This window comes from Bufo gargarizans, chromosome 6 (assembly GCF_014858855.1).
Source record: "Bufo gargarizans isolate SCDJY-AF-19 chromosome 6, ASM1485885v1, whole genome shotgun sequence".
NCBI lineage: Eukaryota > Metazoa > Chordata > Amphibia > Anura > Bufonidae > Bufo > Bufo gargarizans.
In genome coordinates this window covers 54,211,058-54,232,011 of record NC_058085.1, presented here as the reverse complement: position 1 = coordinate 54,232,011, position 20,954 = coordinate 54,211,058, and the positions used below count along the sequence as shown (strand labels likewise).

The following is a 20,954-nucleotide window of genomic DNA, read 5'->3' as shown; positions in this document are numbered from 1 at the left end:
CCTGCACACAACCGTATCCATATTTCGGATCCACAAAATACGCATACCTTCTGATTCTCACTCCAATCTCTAGAAATGGCAATTCTCCTCTGCAGAATTGGGCATGTTCTATAATTTGCTGATCAGACATACGCATGCAGACAGAAATCGTATAAAGGGCAGTGCCCGTCAGAGGGTGCCAGGGAGCACAGGGGAAAACATCCCACTGTAGAAAGAACGTGAGCTATGTGGTTCACCCTGAGGCATGATGGGAGTAAAGCCAACATTACAAGTATATTTTGCAAAACCTGCTTTAAAAAAATCAGCTATGACTGTAAGTTGTAGTCCACTCTTCTACTCATTATTTCAGACTCTCCAAATGTTAGATGATGAATCTGCCCAAGTCGGCAAAATGCAGAATAAAATATCTGATGGAATAAGTCAAATTCACAACTATTATCACATCGGCGGGGGTCCGAGTCCCTGCACCCCCACCGTTCAGCTGTTTCAGGGGGCCGCTGTGCTCTCCGGAGCTCTGTTAAGGGTACTTTCACACTAGCGTTTTTGTTTTCCGGTATTGAGTTCCGTCACAGGGGCTCAATACCGGAAAAAAACTGATTAGTTTTATCCTAATGCACTTTGAATGGAGAGCAATCCGTTCAGTATTCATCACGATGCATCACTTCAGTCCCTCTTACGTTTTTTGGACGAACAAAATACCGCAGCATGCTGCAGTTTTATCTCCGGCCAAGAATACTGATCACTTGCCGGAATGCCGGATCCGGCATTAATTTATATTGAAGTGTATTACGGCATTAAGTGTTCCGGCAAAACGGATCCGGCTTTCCCGTCTGCGCATGCGCAGACCTTTTAAAAATGCAAAAAAAAATGAATACCGGATCCATTTTTCCAGATGACACTGAAGAGACTGATCCGGTATTTTAATGCATTTGTCAGACGGATCCACATCCGGATCAGTCTGACAAATGCCATCAGTTTGCCTCCGGATTGCCGGCGGAACTGCCTGCCGGAATCCTCTGCCGCAAGTGTGAAAGTACCCTAAGTCTGTCCTTTCCAAGCTCCGCACTGTACATTGTATAGTGGGTATGTTTGGTATTACAGTGCACCCACTTTCACTTCTGTGCGGCTGATCTGCCCCTAGACCAGATGACCTAGGCCGGTGACGTCACATGGCCTAGGAAGAGGCCGCGGGTTCATAGAGTGCCAGCATCTTCTAACAGCCGATGGGCATGGGATCCTGGGTGTTGGACCCCCGCCGTTCTGATATTGATGACCAGATAACCCCTTTGAAGTACAGGTACCTGGCTCAATGTAAAGCATATCTATGAAGTGTATTTAAAGTGTAACTTTTTTTTTTTTACTTTTGATATGCGAGAGACATATCAAAGGTTTTGATCGGTGGGGGTCTGAGCGCTAAGACCCCCACTGATCCCTAGAACGAGGAGAGGGAAGCACGCACATCGCTACTCTCCATAAGTCTACTCTCCGTCTCTATTCCGTCCACAGCAGCGAGGAGAGAGAGTGAGTGAGAGATATGCACATGCTTTACTTTCCTCATTCTAGAGATCGGTGGGGGTCTCAGCACTCAGACCCCCACCATTCACAACTTCTAATGTGTCTCTATGACATATCAAAAGTTTTTTTGAAAAGTTGGTGACAGTTGAAACGTACTTGTGTTATGTTCTGCTTTATTTCAGGCGCGTTGAGAGCTGACAAGGTTGCATCAGCTGCGGCTTCTAAGAAACTGGAAGCGAGAGCCGCTCACCTCGAGTCTCTGGTTACAGAAGTCACTCAGAAGGTATAGTCATAAATGGACCAATGCGCTAAGAAAAACTCTGCTGTGCCTAGCACAGGGCCTGGGGGTGAACACTACGTGTCGTTCAGTCCCTATGTCAAGCATGCACTAGGCACAGCACAATCTGTTTTCCCCGCAGCATTTACGCCATTAAAGTTTGTTCATATTCTGCAGACTTTACATTTAGAGTTGCAGGTATAATATTGCAGGCCATGTATGACAGTATTTTTTCCGGCAGGAGTGAACGTACACTTTAAGTGGAAATGTTTCCGAAACAAAGCAAAGATTTTAATTTACATGTGATTTGGGGACAGAGGTAAAATGCTGTGTGGGTGAGGCCACAGGTGCTGGTCGTGAGGAAGTCGGGTCACAGTCACAACGTGCCCAAGAACCATGCGGCCTCGCAAACCTCTGTGTCATTTTAATAGCTTGTTAGAAACGGATTATCTATTGAGTGTCTGGTATTAATGGCCCAAAAAACGGCGCAAATCAAGAACTCGTTTCTAATGAGCTTATAGGATACCTTGGAGGCTTGCATGGCCAAGCGGCTCTCAGCTGCACCATTGCTGTCATCAGAGAGATTGTACGCCTAAAGGGGATCTGTTACCATGATCCTGGACTATCTACAGTAATTAGTGTTGAGCGAATCGAGCTCTGGATCCTAGATCCGAAGACGATTCGTTCAAAACTTTGTCGTTTGAATGATGTGCGGAGATTTGTCTCCATACAGCATTCAAATGGATGGGCTCCGGAGAGGCAAGTTCGTTATCGCCAAAGTCTCGTGGGACTTCGGTGAATAACTTCGGGATTTGATTTTTCTACTTGAAAGTGGTTTTAAAGTTTAAAAATCCATAGCCGAATTTTTATTTATTTTTTATAATTTTTTTTATTGTAATTTTTAATGACAGTACATATAAATAAAAGGTATAACAAATACAAGTCATAAAATAAAAAATATATGCTGTAAATATATAACTTAACATCAATATTAACCCAAGTTATTCACCGGTGATAACTCGCCGGTGCCCACACATTTTAATGCTTTTAAAACAAATTGAAACGAAGTTTGGTGCGAATTGAATTTAGATCTAGGATCCAAAGCTCGATTCGCTCAACACTAACAGTAATACTCTAGTAGTACTGTAGACAAGGAGCCCAGATCTCTGGTTTTTCTACTTCCCCCTGTTCCTCTACTGTCATCACTCAGTTTCACTTTAGTTGCAATGAAATACAGAGTCAGGTCTGCTGTGCTGTGTAATACAACGGAGAGGACTCCTGTGCACATGCGCAGCAGTCCTGACAAGATCCTGGTGACAGATTCCCTTCAACCAAGGGCTAAACTGAAGCATTGGCGACATAAATGTCTAATTTATCATATGATTCTCCAGATCCAGCAGAAACAGGCAGAAATCGATCAGCTTCAGTTCCAGTTGAACAGCGAGACGCGTCACAACCAATCCACCATCTCCAGCCTGCGGCAGAGGCAGGCCGAGCTAGAAATGCAGCTGACTGAGGCTCGCAAAGAGGCAGAGGAATTTTTTAAAGGGAACTTAAAGCAAAACCTGGAAGCAGTGGAACTTGGAAATGAGGTTTGACAAAGCTCCATTCATTTACTGGATTGTGCCTGCTGAGGTCATATTCTATTAGGACCTAGCGATTACCTACCTTATTAACACGTAGGAACCCCCTGAATAAAGTCTCCGCTGATAAGGACCTACTTTAAAAGGGTTGTCCTGTTTCTGATATTGATGACCAGTCCTCAGGATAGGCCGTCAGTATCAGATTGGAGGGGGTCCGAAGCTTGGCACCCCCGCCCATAAGCAGTTTGAAGAGACCCCAGCGCTTGTATGAGCACTGCAATCACTTCACTGTTTACCTGCATCGCATCGTCGAGCAGTGTAATTGCATCTCCTCCATCCAATTTACTTGAATGGGAAAGAGCAGTTTTACTTGCACTCAGTCCCATTCAAGTGAGTGGGACAGAACAGGTGTAATTACACTGCTCGCCGCTCACTGCTTGACGGTGAGCAGGTAACCGTGAAGAGAACCCGGTACAAGTGCTGTCGTCTCCTCATACAGCTGATCGGCGGGGGGTGCCGGGAGTCAGACACCCACTGATCTGATATAAATGACCTATCCTGAGATTATCTGATCAATATCAGAAACTGGACAATTCCTTTAACTTCATGAAGCTTGTAATGGCAATACCCCTGTGTACCCAGTAGGTGGCAGTGAGAAATAGTTGACGCATATTTCATGACTACTGGGTTTCATTTTTCACTTCACTTTGCCAGTTATGTGCAGGGTCACATTGATGAGACTTCTGGGCATTCAGCACCAGATAGTCACCCATGCTGATCTAGTGCCATTGTATAAGTGGAGGCATTGTGAAGAGCTGCCACTCTTCCATGTTCTTGCTCAGCAATATTACTACTGGAAACTGATTGTTCTCCAGGATCTTCATTAGTTCCTATAACTGAAGCCCTTTTGTATGACATCATTGTATATGCATCATTTTTGATGACCCCGGTTTACGAACAATTTTCTGTGTTTTTAACCCTTACAGCATGCTATCGTGGGACAGCTACCACTCTATTCCATGCATTCCCATTCCTTTTATTATATATTATGTTTGGTTTTCTTATAAGGTAGGCATCATAGTTCACATGCCTGCATGGGAAAGATCAATGCTGCGGTCACTAGGAACCTTTAAAAAAAAAAAAAGAAAGTCAGACAACTCCTAAAGTGATGCATATGTTTTGCTGGGGGATTTCCTACTGTATACTAATGTATAATTACAGTGTGCAAATTCTAAGCTTATATAGATTCCTTCACTTAAAGGGCATCTGTCAGCAGTTTTGTACCCATGACACCGGCTGACCTGTTACATGTGTGCTCGGCAGCTGAAGACATCTGTGTTGGTCCCATGCAATGCAAGCAGTGCAGACACATAGGAACATGGGACCAACACGGATGCCTTCAAGCGCACATGTAACAGGTCTGCCAGTTTCATGGGTAGAAATCTGCTGACAGATTCCCTATAATCAGTTTTGAAAGAGAACATAAAATTGCTGCAATTGCAGCCTCCATAGTGGTGTCACCTCTTTCCTGAATGGCCGATCTGCCTGGTAACGACTCACAATGTTACCAGGCCAGTTTGCCATACAGGGCGGCTGGGTGATGAACTGTATGGAAGCTGAGATCGGCATGGGAAACACGGTCCATGTGTTGGCTGCATCTCCCAGGCCAACCGTGGCTCCCCTGACTGCATCATAGTGATTCAGTCTCTATCGGATTGTGGGTCTATTGTACTGTGCTCACATCATCATCATCATCATCCATCATCATCCATCATCATCCATCATCCCCACCATCTGATATGAACTGACTGTATCATAAAATACTATGATGCGGTTAGCTCAGGTCAGGGGAGCCTTGATCAGCCCAGGAGATGCCGCCAACACATTCAGCGTGTTTCTCGGGCCGATCACGGTCATGTGCATGAGCCCTTAGTTAGGACAACAGTGAAAAGTTCTATTACTTTCCACTGGAGCCGCCATAGTTTTTGGCAAGAACATACTGTCCTCACACAGCCGGGTAACACTGAGAATGCCGTGGATCCTTCAGTGTTTCCATGCACAGCAGCGCTCCTGGTTATCCTCCGTCCAGGAAACTCCCTCCTTCTCTGGGTCGGTAAGGTTCCCCAGATATGGGACCCCCATGATCCTTGTGATGGGGCACATTATAGCGACTTTTAACCTTTCTTTGGCTTAGGTCCCATAATAACATTTCAAGTGAACATCTCTGATTTGTCCCTCACAAATATAGGTTTCGGCGCTGAAGCTGGAGCTGGCCAGTCAGCGGGTCCCAGTGGTCCTCAGCGAGGTATATATTTGTCTTGTAGCTGTACAGAAACTCTTCTGCCATTGCACAGGAGACCACTTGTTTTCTGCTGGCACTTGGCGGCACTGCCCAGCCACAGGTGTATATGGTATTCATGAAGTTCTCCAGGGAACCAGGTCATCAAAGGCAGTCTTGTATATTTAGAAAAGATTTAACCCCTTGCTATCTCTTTGTGTTAGTAACCCAAGTATTCTTTTGCTTTTAGACAGCAACTGTAAAGGAACTTCGGGAAGAGAACCTGACCCTTCGCCAGCAGCTGGTGGCCCTCACATGCCCAGGTGGTGGTCCTACTAACCCTTACATGCTAAGAAACAAGCTGAAGGAAGCTGTGAAGAAAATATCTCAGCTGAGTTTGGAGAAACAGCAGCTGATTGACATGGGGAACAGACTGCGGGCAGGACTGGCGGGGGCAGAAGGTGAAGAAGTAGGATTATAAAAAGATGTTGTTAAAGTGTAACCTTCTTTTCATTTTTTTCCCATAAATCTACAGCGTAAGCAGTGATTAAAAAAAAAGCCCAAACTTTGTAATATGTGTGTTACAGAAAAATGTCTCTTTCTCCACTTATCAGCCACTTCTTCACGTCCCCTTGCCTCCACACTGATCACTCATATTCAGTTCACTGGCAGAATCCATGAGAGAGGCAGAGATGGGAAAGGATTATCAGCTTCACTGAGAGATCAGGTTACAGCTGCTATCCATCGAAGTCTATGGAGAGAGAAGAGGAGGCAGCGGCTGTAGAGAGACACGCACTAAGGGTACCAGTGCTTTACAGAGTAGTTGGTCCAGTGTCCAGTTAGACAAAGATGAGGGTCCTGATGAAAGGGCCTCCATCAACGTTAATCAGAGGCGCTATCCTCAGAAAAGATATTCTTGAAAAATTTCCAGTGAGTAGTTAGCTTGTTGTTGGAGGTGCAGATACCTAAACCCCTGGCGATCACCAGCTGGAAGTGGCCACACATTTCCCATGAATCTGGTGCCATTGTAAGAAGACCTATGACAGGGGTTTGTCTGGAAGAGATCTCTGCTTGTAGTCATTGAATGGGAACATACATTGCAACTAGAAGCTGAAAAGCTGTCCTGGTCAAGTGATGACTAGTGTTGAGCGAACTTCTGTTTTCAAGTTCAGCGTACAAGGTTCAGGATATCTAAGAATTCTGTTATGGATTATTCCGCAACCACGGACCATAACGGACTTCTTAGATAACCCGAACCTTGTACGCCGAACTTGAAAACAGAAGTTTGCTCATCCCTAGTGATGACCACACAGCTGCGGCTCGTCGCAGTACAGTTCTCAGAGCTTTCCCTTGCACCAACAATGGGGGTTCCCATTCAATGGCTGCAAGCAGAAAGCTTAAAAACTGTAAAGAAATTGTACAGAAAGTATAGCTTTTCTTAACAGAGTGGATAGCTTTATTAGTGAAAATGGATAACCCCTTTTAAATCTCATCCATTCATTCCTTTAATTTGTTTAAAAAAAAAATATATATTTATAGGTCATTGGTTCGAGCTTCCTGAATTCGGAACATAATTCAGTGTTATTCCATTGATGCTGTTTGCTGGCCGTCCCATGAGTAATCTTGGTCACTTTTCATATAGATATATTGTCAACGTAGACTGTGTATATTTATTAAATGCTCCTTTCTGCAGGAAACACTTCAAAGGCTTCTGTTCCTCCTGTTGTCCAGACTCCTTCTAAACTTCAGGCAGCAGAAATGCAGAATCGCCTGTCAGCGCTGGAGGGTCTACAGTACCAGCTCACCTCTCAGGTAGGCCATAAGCCTTCTGCTAGAATATTAGCAGAAACGAAAAAAAATTACATTTATCTAGTATAATTAAGTACCGGTATTGTCCTCTCTATAGTGGCTCATGTACACGGCCAAGTCTGTAATTTGGTCCCCCCCAAAAAAGATATCCTCCGTGTGTGTTCATGTTCTGTAATTTGCATGTATAACGGCTACATTGATCCACAAAAAATAGGGATGTGTGCATGGCCCCATAGGAATGAATGGATCAATAGGCTGTCCTCCACAAATGCCTGAGCTGTCAGCTTGAAATCAATGTATTAGGTGCAGGTTAAGACATTCGGGGCCTGGGCCCCTGATGTTTTGTCCCAGGCCCCGAATGTCCTGCCTGCCTATTAGCTATAACTGTATTGCCGTCCTAATGCCCTACAAGATCTCATGGACCTGTGATGACATCACAGTCCATGTGATCAGTTCTAAATGCAGTAGCTGAAAAGGACCTGGGATGATGTCACCATCATGTGACCAGTGTGGTGAGGTCTGCTATATGAGAAGAGGTTAGTGAAGGGAGAGGCAGAGCAATGCTGGGAGTTATGGTTATTGAACTGGGACTGTATGTTTGGGCTGAAGGGAGCGAAGTTATTTACATGGGACAGTGGGGTGCAGTGATGTTATTTACATGGGAATGCATGTTGGAGGTGGCTGAGGCAAGGTGATGTTATTTACATGGGACTGAATGTTGGAGGTGCCTGGGGAGGCAGTGATTTTATTTACATGGGACTGTATGTTGAAGGTGTCTGGGAGATGGAGTGATGTTATTTACATGGGACTGTATGTTGAGGGGGTAATGTTATTTACATGGGGCTGCATGTTGGAGGTGCCTGGGGAGGGGGTGATTTTATTTACATGGGACTGTATGTTGAAGGTGTCTGGGGGATGGAGTGATGTTTTTTACATGGGACTGAATATCGAGGGGGTGATGTTATTTACATGGGACTGTATATTGGAGGGGGCTGGAGAGATGGTGTGATGGTATTTACATGGGACTCTATGGCAGAGGAGGGAAATAATGTTATTTACATGGGACTGTATGGTGGAGGGGCTGAGGAATTATAATTTCTGAGGACAGTAAACGGAGGAATATAACTACAGGGGGCATTATAAATACTGGGGGCACTTTAGGGCAAGCATTATGACAGTAGGGGGCAATATAAATACTGGGGGCACTGTGGGGGCATTATAACAGTAGGGGGCGATATAAATACTGGGGGCACTTCAGTGTGAGCATTATAACAATAGGGGGCATTAGAAATACTGGGGGCAGTGTGGGGCATTTTAAATCCAGGGGACATTATAGGCATTCTTATTACTACTGGGGGCTCTAAAGGAGAGACTTATAGATCCGCATTATTTCTACTAAGAGCACTATGGGGGCCTTATTACTACTGAGGGGTCTGTAGAGAGCTTAATTACCACTGGGGGAACAATAGTGGGGCCTTATTTCTACTGCGGGCTCTGAGGGCATTATTAATACTGAAGGGCTCTTCTACTAATGAGGGCACTCTTGGGGAGCACTATCACTGTAGGGGGCAGTATTACTAATGAGGGCATTCTAGAAGGGAATTGCTATTTGTGGGACTACGAGAGGCAGTATTACTATGGAGAAAATTATCTTTATGGCACTCCATTTTCTTCAGGATAGTAAATGTCTTCAGTGCTAGTGTGCGCGGGGGGCAGTTGGTCGACTTAGAGAATTGGGCCATATGCATTGGGGCTTGTGCCCCGGATCTTTTGAGACCCTAGCAACGCCCCTGAGTAGGTGTATTGGAGCAATGAATAGGGGGATCTCTGGACCCATGTGAGGTACAGGGCTGGTTTGTCAGAAAGAGACAGTCATATCTGATTTTTATTTTTTATATTAATTAAGGTATATTCTACAGCTGATGGCCATTCCCTCTCTTTTCTTCAACCTTCCTCCTGTGTCGCTTGTCACTCAGTTGTGTTCATAAACCAGGAAGATCAGGATGATCCCTCATCGCCTTTAGTGTTTGCAAAGGTTGATCTCTTGTGAATATAGCTGTTCACTGACTGTTTGCAGGCGTAACTACCGTTCAGGTGGCCATACACAGGAGAGCAAAGTAAACTGAACTCACTGTTTTCGGCTGGAGCAGCCTACTATCTTATGTGTATAGGGTGTGCCGACTGTCCTCTAATAGCAGACGTCTGAGGAAAGGAGGATTGGGCATACTGGATTTCAGCTTGCCTGATCCTTTGTTCTCACAGGCTCTCTCCATTGAGATCACATACACACTTGACCGCGCTGAGCATGCTTGTGTAGAGGAGGGTCAGGAAGAAGAGCTGCGTGCGCGCACATCTCTTTTGACATCTCACCATACTTCTTTTTTTTTTTTATCTTCTCAAGGAGCTACAATTCGCTCAATACCAGAAAACGCCCAGTCCTCCTGCCAAGGATCGCATCACTACAGAAGCCAAAAGCAAAGGGCACCGTGACGGGTCTGAGGCTTTAGCTGCAATGCAGGTAGGTCGGTCATATGAAGGGGTGGTGAGAAGATATGTGCTCCTGGGGATAGTCCTGTCTTGGTAGTTCTCTATTTCAAATTACAGCCAGATTAATGCTTGATCTTCTCCTTGGCATGGGATATATGTAGAAGGTGACTACCATGGGTGTAGCTAAAAGCTCAAGGGGCCTGGTGCAAGGGTTCAGCTTGGGCCCCCTTCCCTCAGTGCTTTTGTGGCCAGGGGCAGGGGTGCACCTACAATTTACCCACCCCCCCCCCCCCCCAATGCCAAATTCTTGACCTAACCCCTTCCCTCCAGACAGAAGTGTAACTTGACCAGTATGCACTTTCTATAATACCGGTGTCGTCTTATCCAGCACAAGGGTCTTTGGGCCCCTCAGGCTCCTGGGCCCCGTAGCGACTGCTACCTCTGCACCCATCTGGTGACTACACATCCAGCATCTAAAAACATTGGCTAAACTGCTGTGCATGACTCTTGTGACTCCTCCACTTTGCCCCATAACGCTTTATTGTTTCTGGAGTCCGTCCAGGCAGTTTCTTCATCTTACTTGCTGAATTGTGATATGGCTGCTGCACCTTTCATGAAAACCCTGAACTGCCCATGGAAGCAATCGGAATGAAATTGAAAATTGGAGGCTAAAGAACATACATGGGGAACAAAAAGGGTCGCAACACAGACATTATCCCAGCTGAAATACAGACACAGATGTGTGAATCCCCACGGCCGCGTAGATATTTCAGTCCGCAAAATACAGATACCTTCTACAGTATATGCACTTTGGTTTTCTCTCACTCCCTCACTCCCATTTACAAAGGGCTGTTCTTGTCTGCATTACAGCAAGGAAGCTGTCTTGCATTTTGAATCACCGGTGGATACGCTGAAGTTATGTAGAGGCCGACACCTCGACATAACTTCAGAAATCCACCGCCAGTGCAGGGGCTTATTAAGACCAGCGTCTACACCGCCAGTCTTAGTAAATGTGCCCCATAGTCTTTTTCCTTTTCCAGAAAGAGTTCCATTTTGTCCGTGGCCTGTGTCTGATATTGCCCCTTTCAGTTAAACAGGGATGAGGTCAGTACCAGGTGCAGCCCATGGACAAGAGTGGGACAAAAAGATCAGACCTGTTTTTGGATCCATTTGTGTTGTATATGATATTATTGATGTGCATCCTGTTTGTTATATTACGCAGCCTTCGACTTCTGAACCTACACGGAAAGAGAACGTCTCTCCATCACCACGTGGACATCTCAGCTCTAGGTCCAATCAGTCAGGGGCGTCTTGGGTTGATGGGGATTCATCTATACAGGAGGTCTGGAAAATCCTAGATATGGGGTCAAGTCCGTCACTGATGAGCTCCCAAGAAGGGGCACCACAAGGTGAGGATGAGACGTTACAAAACTTGTGCATTTCTGTCTCTGTAAGGCTGCAGTCACCTCTCGTTTTGAGCCTACGTCGGAGGCCTAAGGGTCCATTCACACGACCATATATTTGAGTGCACATCCATTCTGTAATTTTGTGGAACGGATGAAGATCCATTCATTTTGAGGCCGCAGCCCGACTTTCGTTCCGTGGCCCCACAAAAAAGATAGAAAATGTCCTATTCTTGTCCACAATTGTGCACAACAGTAGGCATATCTGTCATAGGGCTGGCCGCGCTGTTCTGAAAAATGCGGAACGCACACGGCCAGTATCCATGTTTTGGGGATCCACAATTTGCAGACCACAAAAAGGGGATACTGTTATCTGAATGAGCCCTTAGAAGGAAGCCAGGATCTCTCAATGTATACTTGTAATGGATAGCTGGGACATATCCCACTTGCTGGAAATTAAAGGCAAACATACGTGAACCGTTTTTACTCCTTAACGACTGCCCACTGTCTTTTGATAACGGGCGGCGCAGGTCCTCAGTTTGCTGCAATCTAACAGGAGCAGATCGGGTGCCCGGCTGGTGATAGAAGCGGCTTAGAATTGCTTCTGTCTTCTCTTTTGAAGTGCACCCAATGCTATGATCACTGGTAGTGTCGCTGCCTTTACTAGACCCAGTGTCCTCTGTGCCCATCCAGCATGACAGAGTAAACCCAAACCCTGCCGATTACTAATGGTGCCACAGGGGCTGGCGTTCCCTGTCATGGGGGCTGCTGTAGATGTCTCAGTAACGGTGCAAGTGAAAAATGAAAAAAAAAAATAAGATAGTCTTTTTGGTGACATATTATGTTAAAACTTATATACATGCAGAAGTAAAATAAAAATAAAAGGGAAAACACCAGCATATCTGCCTGGTTCACCTGAGACTACACATAAAGGGTATGGAAACACAGTAGGGAACCCTTTCTAATACTTTGGGTTATCATTTTTATTACTTTTTGTACACTTTGCCCATAAATTAAACAGATTTTTTTTTTTACTCTGAATAAAAGGGATTAGAAACAGTAGCCCAAGAAATAAAAAATCTTGGATTTTCCAGGTGTTAAGTATTGATGGCTTATGCTTATGGTGTGGTCAGCACCCCTGCAGGACAAGCGCCGCAGCCTCTTCATACTATTGTATAGCGAGCACAGCGCCTCTCATTGTATACTGGCCGTACCTGTTACTGCAGCTCAATCCCTTTCACTTTAATGGGACTGAGCTGCATGAAGGCCATGTGACCAAAGGACGCGACGCTACAGGCTGCAGCGGCTTTGTGGATCGGCAGGGGTGCCAGCAGTCAGACACCCACCAATCAGATACTGATGACTAGTAAATGATCCCGTGCTGTGACCGCAGATAACCCTGACGGGGGCAGAGGCATTACTGCCGGTCATTACCTGCAGTTCACGTGCTGCGCTCGTTGTGTAGTGTGTGGGCTCAGTATTACACAAGTCCAGGCTGAAGGGAGATGCCAAGTGCTGTGTCCTGAGCTCCAGTCCTCTGTAATATGTGAGATGAAAGTGCACAAGGGGCTGTCCCAGGATTTAAACTTGTCACCCATCCACAGGAGAGGTGACAAGTGTCTGACTGGGGGGACATCCACTCATTACAAGAACAGGGGTGAGGAGAGGGTCAGACTGGCTCACCAGAGGGTCCTCCTGTGGGCCCAAGCTTTGACAATAATGAAGAAGGTGGGCCTCAGAATCATTTCCTCTGGTGGTCCCAAGGGACTTTAATCCGACGCTGGGCAAGGATGCATACTGCTGCTTCATTTATCCCTATGGTGATGAGCGGCATAGGCAATATTCGGATTTGTGAATTTTTGGCCAAATATTCGCCATAAATTCGAGAATTTGTGATCTCCAGTCATTGTTTACTTGATTGCGAAAATCCGCAATGTAATATATTCGAGATAAACTCGCGATTAGAATATTCAACACTATTTAGCGAACATGAATACATAGCACTATATTCTAAATATTCACGAATTCTCGAAGCGGCGATATTCGCGATTAAAATTAGCGATTTGAATATTCACGCTCAACACTACTGCTGAAGAGAAGCTGGGTACAGCGCCCTGCTATCTCCATCGGTCCCATAGAATTGGTTGGAGCGTCGGTGCACTCCTTTCACTCGGGGAGGACTTCCATCCTCGTGATCAGTGGGGAGCCTATTGGTTAGACCCCCATCAATCCTGTGTTTAAACCTTAGGATATCCCTTTAAATGGACATGTGTTAATAGGGCATTGTTAGGCCGCACATTGGTGACACTTAATTTTCATGACTGCAAAAACTGGGCTCACTTTGAAGGACCAAATTATATTGAGGTGTTGCCAGGCTTGCACAGGGTCCCCCTGTTTGACCACCACATACTGGCGTCAGATTTGCACCAACTGCTCTCCATATCAGTGACGTCCAGTATACAGGCATGTATGTATGTCAAGAAACATATTCTACATTTTTCAAACCAACTTCTGGATCTGAATACTTTTGTAATTGCAGGTAATTAAAAAATTTAGTTTAACTCGTGAGCTTTTCAATAAAATGTATCTGTGTAGCGCCACCTGCTGTTTGGTCTTTTACTTTTTTTTTTGTCCATCTCACTGAGCTGGTCGCACATGCTCAGTTTAAATCTTCATCTGCTACCAGCCATATGTATTGTTAGAAGCTGTGGCCGTTACAGGAAGAGAGCTGCAGCAGAAAGGAGACTCCCCCGGAGCTGACAGGGTCAAGATAATCTAGCAGAGCAATTGTAACAATGAATGGGGAGATCTCTGGATCCATGTGAGGTACAGGGCTGGTTCTAGCTTGGTTAGAAAGTGGTTGTCATGTCCTATATAATGTCTGATTTTCATTTTTTATATAAATCATGGCATAACCCCTTTAAGCAAGTATATGGCGAAGGCTGGACAGCAACTTTGGTCGCACAGTATTGACCACGGTGATGTTTTATTATGAGGATAAGATTTGAAGTTGGCATACTTTGCGCCAAATTTATCAGATATTGCATGTGGTTTGAGTAATTTGGCCATCTTTAAACCTATAAACCCTTTTGTCTAGAAATACCCCTGTCCTGTCTGTCTGTCTGTCATGAAGCCAATTAACATAGAAGTTAACTACAACCACTTTCCCACCCAATTTTTTGAAACGTTGCAAGGGTGTGGCATAAAACGGCAAAAAGCCGCAATTTTTGCTCAAAACGGCACTTGTGACAAATTTTGACACTTTTTTCATACCCTAATGATGTATTCCTCCCAATAATTGTCTTGCTGTAGTTGGAGACTTTATAAAATTATGTTTTTCTTGTGCCAGTGCATCTAAAATGAAAAAGTAGCGCTGTATGGTCTAAGGTTACTTTCACACTAGCGTTTGTATTTTACGGTATTGAGATCCGTCATAGGTAGAGATGAGCGAAGTTCCGCTTATGAAATTCTTTCACACTTCGTTTTGGTCCGTGGTAACGGAATCCATAACGCAATTCACCTTTTATCACCAAACGATGTGTGAACAAATGTCAAAATATGAAATTCGCTCATCTCTAGTCATAGAGTCTCAATACCAGAAAAAAAAACTTTTCCATTTTGTCCGCCTTCATTGTCAATGGGGACAAAACGTAACTGAACAGAACGGAATGCAGCAAAATGCATTCTGTTCCGCTTGGTTGCGTTCTCATAACGGAGAGCAGCATGCTGTGGTTTTCTTTCCTTAATGGAATGCGGAGCAAAACGGATCCGTCATGACCCACAATGCAAGTCAATGGGGACAGATCTGTTTAACTCTGACATAATCTGACACAATAGAAAACTGATCCGTCTTGGCCATGTTAAAGATAATACAACCGGATCCGTTTATAACTGATGCAGATGGTTGTATTATCAGTAACGGAAGTGTTTTTGCTTAGCCCTGCTGGATCCAGCAAAAACGCTAGTGTGAAAGTAGCCTAATCTTTAAAGGGGTTATCCAATCCTATAAAAAGCCCCCCATGCTGAATATACTTACTCCGCTCCCGGCGCCACTCCTGGTCCCCACACCGCCGTTACTGCTTCTCCCCCGGCCCAGACGAAAACATCCGGTGTCGTGGGGGGGCAGCCAATGGCAAATTTACAGTTTTAATTTTTTCTATTTTAATTGTATGGGCATTTTTCGCATGCGGTGATGCCCAAGATGTTTATTTTTCTATTGGTTAAGTATTTTTATTTATTTTTATTTTAATGAAGGGGGGGGGGGGTGATTTGAACTTTTTATATTTTTTTTATTTATATATTTTTTTTAAAAATTGAAAAACTTTTGAAAAAATATTTAAGTCACCCTAAGTGACTATAACTGGCAATCATTAGATTGCCCATTGTGTTCATTGATGGCTATATAGTCATCATTAAACACTCCATTTTCACTATAACTATACAGTGCTGCCACTTAGTGGCCTGTATTGGTATATTCCTCTAATAGACTCCGAAGCCTGCTTGAGGCTTCGGGCTATTAGATCAGTGTAACAGGTTCCCCGATCTCAGCCGGGGAACGCTGTTACCGGAGCTGGAGCACGCGGCCTCTGAACTGCTCAGATGCCATGGTCACATTTGACCACGGCATCTGCAGGGAGAAATGTATGTGATCAGCCTTATAGCTGATCACATACATGTGCCACAGGTCTCTGCTATTTTAAACAGCAGAAACCCGGAGGCCATGCCGCCCGCTGCACGTGCGAGCGGGCGTCATGTTTAAAGACCATAAATGTACGGCGGAGGACCTGAAGGGGTCAAAGGTGGACATAGCCTTTAGGCCACATACCACTCTCAGGTCATACACGTCTTCCATAGATGTGCATGGGGATTATTTGTCGCAGTCCAGAGCCACAGTGATTACAGTGACCCTAAAGTTGTGGAAATTGCCCATAACTTTATTCTTTCTTCTGCTCAGAGGTCACATTTCAGGTCACATTAAAACCCAAGGAACCTTGTTTAGAATGAAGCGTGTTTTTTGTGTCCATTACTAAAAGTTACCTCCTTTAGAGCAGGACCTCCAGCAAGATTATACTGTATTACCCCCAGTGCCATCAGTGCTTTTATGTCATGTGCAGATCGTTGTATTAGTAGTCCAGAGGAACACTATGGATTCTAGTCCTGGCCAACAGGTAGAAGACCTGCGTACAGTGACTTTTGTGTGGCATGAACCTACTGATCCGAGCCCACTCTCGGTATCTGACCTCGTCTTGCTGACGGTGTTTTGTAACTACCCAGCAGCATTGCAGAGGCTTTGGGTTTCGTTGCCCTGCAATATAATTGCCTCATAGGGTTTGGAGCTGTCAGTGGGTTATCGCACCACTTCCCCATCAGACACAATGTCAACAGTGTTCACATCAGGCTATTGGGCTATTATGAACTATCCGTCTGGGTGAAATGCCACACATTGCAGAGTGTTAGTAAATCATTCACCAGTGTGATCCTCTCCCGAGTCTGAAGAGAACAACCCGTCATTTGGAATTACAGCTTTACAGGGTTATATTTATCACTTGGGTAACTCAAAGAAAACCAGGTAGAGGCTAGAAAACCCATAGATATAACTATGTATGTAATGCACAAAGCTGATTTGAGTGTTGACTGAAAGGGAAACTGTCAACAAGTCCAAATCCCATAGAGGTAATAGAGAGATCTTTCTAAACATACACCAATAGTACAGCTTAAGCAGAAAGGGAAGTTTTAACTTCTCCTGCCCATATGTAAATGAATGGAGAAGTGTCTGCTGGACATATCTGGAACTGCAAAGTGGCCGGCAATCTTGGGTCTAATCCCATCCAAGCCGTAGGCTATAATACCGACACATGCGCAGTCGGTGCATCAGCTCCACATCCCTTCTGCATCTTAAGTGGTCACTGTACTTTCAACAGGACTTTACAATTCACAAAGTTGCTCACCATGGGGTAGATCATGTAAATGCATTGCAATGCTTATTTTGTATTAATCATTGATGACTGTTTCCAACAGAATTGCGAATACAGCTCTGGACTATAGTAAAGATCAATACGATATAATATATCGTGGCAGTGGAGCTGCCAGAGGGCTAAATGAGGGCCATTGAAATGGTGTATCTCACCCAGAGGAACCTGGGGGAGAAGAGGAAGGCTGGGAAAATAGCCAGCTAAGGAGCTCAGGTAAAGGTGGGCTTGGCTCCTCAATCAGGGCTCCCTGTCTGGGGAAGGAGCAGGCTGCGGCAAGGCCTGTGGGACCCTCTAACCCTGTCTGGGGTAAGCACCGTGTTGTGTTTTGGGGAGCTGGGTGGTAAACCCAGATCCCAATACAGAGGGAGAAATACTGTGTAGTCAGTGGCCAGACGGCCGAGGATTTATGTTTGATTTGTTTGGACTGCTGTAAAAGTGACAATAAAGCTGGACGTAGCCAGTTTGCACCAAAATCTGCAGTGTTGGAGTGGCTTCTTGAGGTATGCCAACCGTATAAGTGGAGAAGATGGCGATCCTGGAGAGTTAAGTGACCCCGAGTTGTCACAATATTTATAAAGTACCATCTTTTTCGGACTATAAGATGCAAAAAATTATTTTCCATCAGACCTAAGAGCAGGTCCCCAAATCAGATCCCCATTCTTAATCAGACCTCAGATCAGATCCACATCAGACCCCCAAGCTCAATCAGCCTCAGATCAGACCCCGCCAACCTCCATCAGCCTCAGATCAGACCCCCCCCCCCAAAATCAGAACCTATCGGCCTCAGATCAAACCCCCAGCTCCCATGAGACCTCAGATCAGGCATTACAAAAAAACAAACAAAAACTTACATCGCCTGGTCCGGATGGCGCTGCAGATCCAGGACACACCCCTCCGTCGCTTCCTCTGGGTCCCGCTGTGTACTGTGACCTGATCGCGCACAGCGTCGGGTAATAGTGCGTGCCTGTGTGCACTACGTCTTGAGGCTGTGTATTGTCAGGAGACAGTGCACAGCGGGATCCAGAAGAAGACCAGGGAAGGTGAGGAACAGCCAGCGTGGCACTGCCCTCACCTCCCCGTGCCTCCCGTATGCTAATGAACGCTTCCATAATGGAAAGAGGTCATTAGCATTTGGACACTAAGACGCAGTGCCACTTTCCCCCATTTTTAGGGAAAAAAATGCATCTTATAGTCCGAAAAATACGATATAACTCTTTATGTAAACCGTAAAATGATGCCTTTACTGTGCATATACGTCTATTCGTAATCTGCTAGCATTTATTGTGCCCGGAGATGACCATAATGAGGTTTCTCTTACTAATAACTTTGTGTTCTACTTGTAGTGACCACCACAAGAAGTCATCCAGGATCGGGGAATCAAAATACAAAACCATCTTCTTTGAGGAATCGTTCTGAGAAGCCCGCCCAGCCGTTGAATACCAGAAAGACAAAAGGCAGAGGATTGCACAACACCCCCAAAATTCGGAACTACAACATACAAGACTGATTAAGTTCTCACCATCTCTTTTCACCTTGAGAATTGCTGGGTGTAAAAGTGGTGGTGCCCATCCATTATACATGAACCAGCCTTTCTGCAGATGGGTGACTATGGTGATCTCCACTGGAGCTTGGAGCATTTGGTTTGGACCTTCTGTTGGCAGTTGCATCATATTTGACCATAGGATTAATGTTTCTGTTCTTGCTCTTAAACCAAGGACATCCCAACAGACTCCACTGAAAGTCATTGTGGTCACATCAGGTGCTGGTATCTGCTTTACAACTCGCCTGACGGAGCATTGTGCTTCCTGTTGTGAGCCATGATGCGCCGATACACTCGGCTGCTTTTGCCACATTGCCAAAACTGGTAACCGTTTTACTACTGATTTCCATGTGCTTACCACGTACTTGCCACACTGCCGCATACTGCAATTTGTGATGACCTCTATGACACAAACGACTATGTGTACTGGCATCCTTGGTTACTTACGTTGATTTTGATGGCCGCCTTACAATTCCGTACAAGCTCATTGCTGTATGGAACCCTAATACGACGCCCATAGATGTCTATGTGGCCATACTGTACTTTGACCTCTTATGGAGGCATACCAAAAGGGTACATTTACATTTTTGATGCTGTCATTGAATGGAGCTAAACAGCGCTGACTGCCATTGAAAACGAGATACAGACACCATGTGGCCACCACCAGAATTTTGGCGCAGGGTCCATATAAAATTCTGGTGGCTGCCGTGTGAACGCCCTCTTAAGCCTCTTTCACACGAGCGTGACGGATTGGCTCCGGGTGCGTTCAGTGAAACGCGCACCATTTTGCAAGCAAGTTCAGTCTGTTTTGTCTGTTCAGTTTTTTCCGTGCGGGTGCAATGCGTTTTGATGCGTTTTTCAAGCGCGTGATAAAAAACGGAAGGTTTACAAACAACATCTCCTAGCAACCATCAGTGAAAAACTCATTGTATCCGCACTTGCTTGCAGATTTAATGCGTTTTTCACTGTAGCTCCATTCACTTCTATGGGGCCAGGGCTGCGTGAGAAATGCAGAATATAGAACGTGCCACGTTTTTCACTCAACGCAGAACTGATGCGTGAAAAAAACAAACGCTCCTGTACACAGACCCATTGAAATGAATGGGTCAGGATTCGGTGCGTTCACGTCACACATTGCTCCCGCATGGAAAAAACTCGCTCATGTGAAAGAGGCCTTAGAGATAACTCGTGCAAAGGAAAAGTGGAGCAGTTGTCTATAGCAACCAGGCAAGTCACAGATGTCACTAAAGTGAAGACTTAAAGGGGTTGTCTTACTTCAGCAAATGACATTTATTATGTAGAGAAAGTGAATACAAGCCACTTACTAATGTATTGTTATTATCCATATTGCTTCCTTTGCTGGCTGGATTCATTTTTCCATCACATTATACACTGCTCGTTTCCAGGGGTTACGACCACCCTGCAATCCATCAGTGGTGGTCGTGCTTGCATACTATAGGAAAAAGTGCCGGCCTCCCTGGTGGCTGGGACGGTGGTAACGCACAGGCTGGTGCTTTTTTCCTATAGTGTGCAAGCATGGCCACTGCTGATGGATTGCAGGGTTGTCTGTAACCATGGAAACGACCAGTGTATAATGTGATGGAAAAATGAATCCAGCCAGCAAAGGAAGCAATATGGACAATGACAATACATTAGGAAATGGCTTTATAATCACTTTCTCTACATGATAAACCCTATTGTCTGACGTGACACAACCCGTTTAAGGAATAAGAGCAGGCCCTCCATTAATTTCTATGGGGCCGCCGAAAATAGCCGAGCGCTGGCTCAGCTATTTCCGTCGGGCCCACAGAAATGAATGGGAGCGGTGGCCGCTGAAGCGCAGTGCGCTCCTATTCACTTGTATGGGGAGAACGCTTGGCGGTGGCCGTAACCCAGGAAAGGTGGGGTTCTCCAGCCACCACTCTCCCTGCTTTGCTTTCGGTGTAGGTGCGGTTACCAGAGGTGGGACTCGCACCTATCAGACAGAAGGAAATATTGAGGATACATATTGGCAACATTATTGAGGCAACCAGTTAAGAAGTAAACCTTCTATTTGGTCATTTCCCCGACACATGCTGAGTGACTTGTGG

At 45.2% G+C, this 20,954-nt stretch overlaps 1 protein-coding gene across 5 annotated transcripts in view; it reads left to right on the top strand.

Annotated features, from left to right (window-relative positions):
• The window catches only part of CCDC57 (coiled-coil domain containing 57), an 88,020-nt gene extending 68,315 nt beyond the window's left edge, over nt 1-19,705 (top strand). For all 5 annotated transcript variants that reach the window (XM_044300025.1, XM_044300027.1, XM_044300024.1 and 2 more), the window contains 8 exons: nt 1,698-1,798; nt 3,184-3,384; nt 5,624-5,680; nt 5,904-6,114; nt 7,347-7,465; nt 9,864-9,980; nt 11,172-11,358; nt 18,668-19,705. In XM_044300025.1, the coding sequence (XP_044155960.1) occupies nt 1,698-1,798; nt 3,184-3,384; nt 5,624-5,680; nt 5,904-6,114; nt 7,347-7,465; nt 9,864-9,980; nt 11,172-11,358; nt 18,668-18,831 (1,157 nt within the window). In that variant the 3' untranslated portion in view covers nt 18,832-19,705. The remainder of the gene's footprint in view (nt 1-1,697; nt 1,799-3,183; nt 3,385-5,623; nt 5,681-5,903; nt 6,115-7,346; nt 7,466-9,863; nt 9,981-11,171; nt 11,359-18,667) is intronic.
• The last annotated feature ends 1,249 nt before the right edge of the window (nt 19,706-20,954 follow it).